Raw genomic sequence first — 7,945 nt, 5'->3', positions numbered from 1 at the left:
TTCCTTTTCTGCAGTCAAGTGTGAACATATAAGTGAATATGCTGGGGGAGGAGCCCTGATAAGGATATATGGGTGGGCGGGAGAGAGAGAGACACACAGAGAGAGGGAGAGCAATGGAGAAAGAGAGAGTGCAGGGGAGAGAGAGAGAAAAAAGGGAGGGAGTGAGCTAGGGAGGGAGCGAGAGACAGAGAGGGAGAAAAAGAACCCGGGAAAGAGAAAGAGGGAGAGAGAGAGAGAGAGCAAGGAAGAGAGAGACATAGAGCGAGGGGCTTGCTTTGAGAGGTAGAGAGCGAGCAAGGGAAACAGGCAGATTTAGAGAGAGCCATTGAGAGAGAGATGCTAACATCCCAGGCAGATATCGATGTACAAAGGAGAAATATAGATTCAGATGTGTTATGATAGCTGGGGAACACCGCTGCTAGTTTGAAGAGGAATCCCAAAGCACTGCTTCCAACTAGTCCAGGTACGTTCCACATTTCAACTCAATCTGCATGTCATCCCCGTGCATGAGCAAAGACCCTTTGAAGATTCTAAGCAATGTTTATGTTGCCATTTTCCGAAAGCCCTGGTCTGGGATCTACTTCTACACAAATCAGGGAGCATGTTGCAGATGGCTGCATTGATTAGCAAAGTTTCTGCCTATTGTCATTCAGTGAGAGCTTCTGCATCATGACTAACAGCCTAACTGCCAAACTGTCAAAATGCCATAGGCGGGCCATCATTCCCAGAGTTCCCCTGTTTACTGTAACTACATCTTCATCGCATCCTCCTATCCCAGTATGTGTTCATCAATAGGTTTGACAGCCACAGCTGCAAAACTGTCTGTTGCTGAATCCCAAAACATCCTTCCGGGGGGAACCGCCTCGTCCACCTTAGCGGACTACACAGCCAGAAAACCCCTTAGATGTGTTGCACATCCTCTGACAGGCGGAATGTTGTGCATTCCGGGCATGCCCCCCACACCACGACACCTTGGGTAATGAATAGAAGTATTTTATGCAACTCAGCGGAGTGAGCTATGGCAGGGGAGGTGTGAGTAGAGTTCTGGCAATAGGGCTTACATCACCGAGACGCTCCCTTTGTAAATGTCCCAAAAGCTGCACCCGCTGGCTGAAATCATGACTCGTTTTTAATCTGCATGGGGCGCTGCATATTTATGTTTTCATCTGGGAGCATAGTGAATATTAACTGTTATCGTATTCATCGTCGTGCGCAGTGAATATCATCAGAGATTTTATTCTACATGGTTGGTTTGGATTGTTATTTTCTGTTTCTAAAAAAAACGACAGTAGAGGTTTTGGGGTTCCTTGGGGATCCCACAAATAAATGTGGTGACGTAAGCGTTCTTACACTGGAAAAAGGGATTTATGCCGCACTTCATCTGATTATTATTTTGTAATTCAATTCAAATAAACATTTTTTGTTTTATTTTTTAAATAACTTTTTTTTACTTCAAAATACTGTGAAATATAGATATTTTTAGTTAGGAGTTCAATTAAGAAATATCTATTTTGACAAATGTAAAATGTCAAGGTTACGTACAAGGCTGCGCATGCGCATTAAATACAAAGACGCTTACGACTACTGGACCAAACCGCAGTGTTGCCAACTTAGCGATTTTGTCGCTATATTTAGCTACTTTTCAGACCCCTTTGGCGACTTTTTTTCAAAACAGCGACAAGCGACAAATCTAGCTTCTTTTTCAGCTGCTATTGGTGACTTTTGGCGACTTTTTGAGGTGAAAGCACTACCCCTGACCAGAGTGACGATGACCCACTGGCGGCAGTAGCTCAGGTGGTAGAGCGGGTTGGCTGGTAATCTGAAGGTTGTTGGTTCAATCCCCGGCTTCACCAAGCGGTGTATCGAGGTGTCTTTGGCAAAGCACCTAACCCTGACTGATGTCGCGATGTGATGTCGAATCCAGACAGAAGCGCCTCAAGGCCATGAAGCGGCGAGAGCCGAGCGGGAAAAAATGATGATGATGATGTATACAATAATGAGAAACAATTGTTTGATTAAATTGTAATCTTTTTGATTGGATAAACCAAATTATTTCTGATAGATATTTCTTAAATGAGAACCAATTGTTGGAGTGAATCAATATTTTTTTGTTTAGGATTTAACATACGATTTAAATGTATTAACTTCATTCAAAGAATATAATTATACTTGGTGCCAAGTTGTATTATTTTGTTTTTATGAACATAGGAAATATTGTTTGAGGCAAGCTATATATTTGTCATTGGCTCAAGTTATGTAATATAGATGTGAACCATTACCCATATTTTTTTTACTTGGTTCAACAGAAGACTTTTTCCAGTGTAGGGAATAGTGAAAACTAACTATAAGGTGCTTTTCAGGTTTAGTGACTTGAAATATTTTCTTCAAACCACTGTTTTACCTGCTGAGAGAAAGGAAAGGATGGGGTGAACACTTTGGTTCACCCCATCCATCAACTATGACAAATATTGGCTTGGCCCACAAATTGACACAGCCTTGCAGAATCATACATTTTTAACACGGTTCACCCCAGTTGCTTAAAAATGTATGAAATTGATTTTAATACAGACCTTAAGGGAGATATTGAACTGTAAACGATGATTAACATGTAGGCCCATTCCTATTAGCGATGTATTCAGTTATTGATACTTAATTATCATGAGAGCATTCTAAAGGTTTGTTTATAGAGAACTAAATTATTCAACTCAACAACAGCTGCAGACCCTTCCCTCCTTCGTCAGTTACGCATTACAATGTGGGCCCACTAAGGTTTGTGAAGGCACTGGATTATGTAGGGCTCATTTCGGTTCCATGAGACTCCTCAGTCTTGCGTCGAGAGCCCCAGGCAGCCCTCCAATCTGAGAGCCGATTTCACACCACTCCTCTTGGGGGATAAACAGCATATTTTCTGCAGGCGAAATGCAACCAGAGTCAAACACTGGAAGCTCTCACACAAAATAAATCATGTTTCTTTTGGAAATCCATAGAAGTAACAGTCCTGATGTATTGGTCTAAATACAGTATACACACGAACAATGTATAAAAGTTCAAGTTCAAAACTTCATTCATTCAACCCATGTCATTATTATGTGCATATTACAGGCAACCCTTAGCTCAGGGGAACTGGTTATATTTAAAGGTTACCTATTTTTGCACCAGGTGTGAGTATGATTAGCCGTTACAAGCTGTCTCTGTTGACATCACAAGTGGGCGTGTCCACCTAGATGTATGACACACCTGGTGGTACAACATGTCACCTTTAAATTGACCAAACTCTTTAGTACATATTTTCTATTTCAGATTTGCATCTGAACATGTCTGATTTGGAGGACTTCAGCAAACTCGGAGGGCCGTCCTCCAACGTGTCCGACAGCTACCAGCTGAACCCGACCAGCGTCGTCGTCTCGGTGGTCTTCTCGCTCATCTTCCTGCTGGGCACCGTCGGCAACAGCCTGGTGCTGGCCGTCCTGCTACGCAGCGGGCAGGTCGGCTACAACACCACCAACCTGTTCATACTCAACCTCAGCGTGGCCGATTTCTTCTTCATCATCTTCTGCGTGCCTTTCCAAGCCACCATCTACTCCCTGGAAGGATGGGTGTTCGGCTCGTTCATGTGCAAGGTGGTGCACTTCTTCATCAACCTCACCATGTACGCCAGCAGCTTCACACTAGCGGCCGTGTCCGTGGACAGGTATGGGAGGTCACATGTTATTGCACTATTGGATTTTCATAGTTCAATAGTTCAATAGAGAGCAAATAGAGAGTTAAAGTTAAGGATTTGTCTTAAAGGTGATATATTATACCACCAGGTGTGAGTGTGATTAGCCAGTACAAGCCGTTTTGAAAATCGGCCTCTTCTGACATCACAAGTGGGCGTGTCCACCTAGATGTATGCTGGATAGATGAGCAACTTTTGCTGACATCTAGGTGGACACGCCCACTTGTGATGTCAGAAAAGGGAGATTTTCCAAACGGCAGAACAGGACAACATTGATAGTGCGTTCCGTTGGCCGTGGCATACGCTTACAAGCCCTATACCCGCCCCCCCTGGTTTTGATGTACTGCAATGAATTGAGCTTGTTAGACAATAATATAATTGGTTTAATTAGTACGTAGCCAAATAATTGGAAACAAGCTGCGCAAATACTTTTATATAATCGGCCCTACTCTCACTGCTCTTCGTATCGAAGAGTATGTCCGTAATTTAATTTGTACATGAGGAATGAACACAGATCATAGCAGATGGATAATGCTTTCTCTGAAAAGCTTGTATTCAAATCTCCTCAATCTATCAGCAAGGAAGCCCTTTCAATCGAATTCAGGCTGCCAATGTAAGGACAGCTGAGAGACACAAATTGGCTCATCGGTTGTCAAGAGGGATTAATTAGAAGCAAATACCATACCCCGGAGACGAAGTCAAACTACCAACTGAACAAATCACAAGGGAAAAGATAACTTACTTTAAACAGAAATTATACTCTTATTTCTATAAGCCAGAGACCCCCCTCCCCCCCGAACTCTCCCCCAACACCCCCCACCACTGTTGCTGGGCAACAAAGGCGGTCAATCAATATCGGCGGTTCTTTGGCCTGTGCAATTGAAACCATTAACAAACACTGGCAATATTTACTTCCTCTAGTGGTTTTCATCGAACCCGACCTGTCCTCTTTGTTCATGAGATCCTCCTCTTCCCGAGGCATGTCAAGAGTATATGAGTCCACACAAACGTTTTCTGTTGGAGATGAGATACGATGAAGGACTGTTGTTTCCGCTTTCCACCTGCGTCATTGGTTTGAGGGATAAGCGGGATGTACATTCCTACAGAGGGAATTATTAATTTGTCTACCGGGCAGTGGATCCCCCAGAGGAGCAGATCATGGATGTTCATGCAGCACTGAAATACTTATCTTCCCAGATCCCATTTCCATTGAAAATTATAACAAAACTCTGAATAATGGAAGATCAACTGAGAAATGTCACCTTGATAACAGGCGGTTGGTCCCTTCACTCAGGATTTATTATAAGCACATGGATTGCGTTCCTCATGATGAGCCAGATAAGAATTCCACCAACGTCCATCCCTACTCATGCATTATGAAGCAATCTTATCAATTTGTATGCACGCCTTGTCACGCCAATGGGGAGGAATCTCTCCTTCGCCTACACCTCAAGCAAATTCCTTTCTCTCCTAGGTATCTGGCCATCCGATACCCCCTGCGCTCCAGAGAGTTGCGGACCCCCTGCAACGCCGTGGTTGCAATGGTGGTCATCTGGGGTCTGTCCTTGGTGTTCGCCGGGCCCTACCTCAGCTACTACGACCTCATCGATTACGACAACAGCACCGTGTGCATCCCCGGATGGGAAGCCCACAACCGCAAAGTCCTGGACACGTGCACCTTCATGTTCGGCTACGTCATCCCCGTGCTGATCGTGAGCCTGTCCTACACCCGGACGATCAAGTACCTGTGGACCGCCGTGGACCCCCTGGACGGCATGTCTGAGTCCAAGCGGGCCAAGCGCAAGGTCACCAAGATGATCATCATCGTGACGGTGCTGTTCTGCATCTGCTGGCTGCCGTACCACGTGGTGATCCTGTGCTACCTGTACGGCGACTTCCCCTTCAACCCCACCACCTACGCCATCCGGATCCTGTCGCACTGCATGGCCTACGCCAACTCCTGCCTCAACCCCATCGTGTACGCCCTGGTGTCCAAGCACTTCCGCAAGGGCTTCAAGAAGGTGTTCAGCTGCATCCTGAGCAGCAAGAAGGGCCGCAACAAGGTGCACGTGATGCACGTGGCCAACACGGCGCCGGGCTTCGAGGCGGGCTCCACCGAGGTGTCCCAGATGCACGAGGAGAACGCGGCGGCGCGCTCCGACGCGTGCGAGATGGTCAGCAGGCCCGTGGTGGAGCCACGCGAGGCCGCCGTGACTCTGAACCTGCCTCTGCAGAGGCAGCCCTGACAACGCCTGCGGCGCGAAGAGCGGCGTGTCCGTACCGGTGGAGCGGCCGCGGTCGCGTAGCAGTTCATTGAGGGCTTGCGTTGAAGGTCACCAGAAGGGGTTCGTAGCAGCTCTGAAAGGTGTGCGGTAAACATGGGCTACGCAGGGAACTCTGATTAGATGTGCGGTATAAACAGACTTTTTGCCAAACTTGTACAAGGGTTCAGAATGGATCCCAGGGCGAGGTAGCCTTACCGCATAGATGCTGCAGTAGATATTTTGTAAAGTAGTGAAAAAATACTGTGATAGCTCATCCTCAGTGTTCTTCTTTTTTTTTAAGCTGGCGTGTAAGGGGAGGAGAGGAACAGACTGATGACTCATCCTGAATCTTAATGTAGACATTCGTTGCCCAGTATTTAATTGTTCGTCATCCTTGCATGGACCGTGGAGCATACAGTGTTGTTGGCTGTGTTATATATATACAGTTACGCACCCCCATCAACTGAAATATCCTCTATAATCAGTATTTTTCTTCTTTAAATACCAGAACCTCTTAGTAGCTCTATCTCTGTTATCTGAATTGTTTTGTTCTCCCTGTATCCTACCTCACTGTGGTTAAAACCATCTCGCATCCTGGCCTTGCAAAATCCCTCCACTTCTGAGATTGTGGGAGATGTAATTATCCTTTGGAAAGGGTGAATGCTGTTTTTGCCTATTCTATAAAGGCTTTTTTTAATACTGAATATTATCTGTGGTTTGGCCTGCTGCCTTTGTAAATGAATTTCCAAGTGTCCATTGCTGTTTGAAAACTTTTCAAGTAAATCCTGTATTTTTCAAGAGATATATTTAAGGAGAAATTGAATGTATATATTTAATCTGATGTTTCATAAAATGTTTCAGAGGACTATGTACTGCACACTCAAATATGGAACTAAACTATTTTCTCCTGTGGAATTGTAATGGATGTTCATAATTTGTGCTCAACAAAACATTGATCATGTTATCTGTTTATTTCTCTGAAATACCAAATCTATTTTCCTTAATACCACTATAAACATTAAGCTACTGTTTAATTGAAATAAAAACCCTTGGCAACATAAAGCAATTCCTCCCAATATTAAATCGACCCTTCAATTAAAACCAACCATATTTTTTTATATCCCTAATGGAATGTAATTAAATATAAGATATTCGGTACAATTAGATGAGGGGTACCATTAAGGTCTGGCTAATGGCACATTGAAATTCTTAAATAACGGTTCTTTCAATGGATGGATTCTTCTTATTTCACACCAATTAAGGATCAGGGTTATTATTATTATCATTATTTTGTATCATTACAACCTATAACTAACATGTCCATAACATCTATTTCAAATTTGGTTAATTGGTAACGTGCGTAATGAATAATTGGCTATTTACAAACTATTGAAAATATCAAATTGAAAATAGGGTTAGAATTTTGTTACGCTAAATGCTATTTTTTTGTACAATTCTATATTTTACCGTTAAGGAATATCAAGGCACATTGAAGATATTTGTACGCAATATCAAACTAGTTAATGATTATATTTATCAATCTACGTATCGGTCATTCTATCTCTCTACCAAGCTATGTGTATCTTTCTATCTATATATTCATTGGTTTGATCAATATATCTCTCTATTTATCTTCTTGGCTAACCTACAAACAAACAAACAAACATAAAGGTGACTACATGCAATTATTTCAGAATGTTACCAATTTCACAGCCATTGAGCTGATGAAATAACTAAAATTCTAAATTAATAGATATTATGCTCCATATGAATGAAGTGATAAATAGGAAGCCTTAGTAGCATAAACCTATAGCTTTTTTTCAAAATGATTTGAGTTAACATGAAAGCAATCTTGTCATCAAACGCCTCAATAAGATTTGATTAAATTCGCCATCGTTGCCTTTGTCATCCTGCAGATCATAATAAGCCCTTCATTATTAATCACAATATGTTCTGTAACCAA

At 43.1% G+C, this 7,945-nt stretch overlaps 1 protein-coding gene across 1 annotated transcript; it reads left to right on the top strand.

Annotated features, from left to right (window-relative positions):
* Nucleotides 1–221: 221 nt before the first annotated feature.
* On the top strand, nucleotides 222–6,986 carry galr2b (galanin receptor 2b). The gene is made up of 3 exons (XM_056607688.1): nucleotides 222–463; nucleotides 3,301–3,691; nucleotides 5,193–6,986. Exons 2-3 carry the CDS (start codon nucleotides 3,315–3,317, stop codon nucleotides 5,962–5,964), a joined length of 1,149 nt encoding a protein of 382 aa, XP_056463663.1. The 5' UTR covers nucleotides 222–463; nucleotides 3,301–3,314; the 3' UTR covers nucleotides 5,965–6,986.
* Nucleotides 6,987–7,945: the final 959 nt, after the last annotated feature.

This window comes from Gadus chalcogrammus, chromosome 2 (genome assembly GCF_026213295.1).
Source record: "Gadus chalcogrammus isolate NIFS_2021 chromosome 2, NIFS_Gcha_1.0, whole genome shotgun sequence".
Lineage (NCBI taxonomy): Eukaryota > Metazoa > Chordata > Actinopteri > Gadiformes > Gadidae > Gadus > Gadus chalcogrammus.
The sequence above is the reverse complement of the archived record's forward strand: the minus strand, read 5'-3'. Positions and strand labels throughout refer to the sequence as shown.

Coding starts and splice junctions, on each gene's coding strand:
- galr2b (XM_056607688.1), top strand. CDS start 3,315: ATGTCTGATTTGGAGGACTTCAGCAAACTCGGAGGGCCGTCCTCCAAC. Junction 3,692..5,192: donor GCGGCCGTGTCCGTGGACAG/GTATGGGAGGTC, acceptor TTTCTCTCCTAG/GTATCTGGCCATCCGATACC.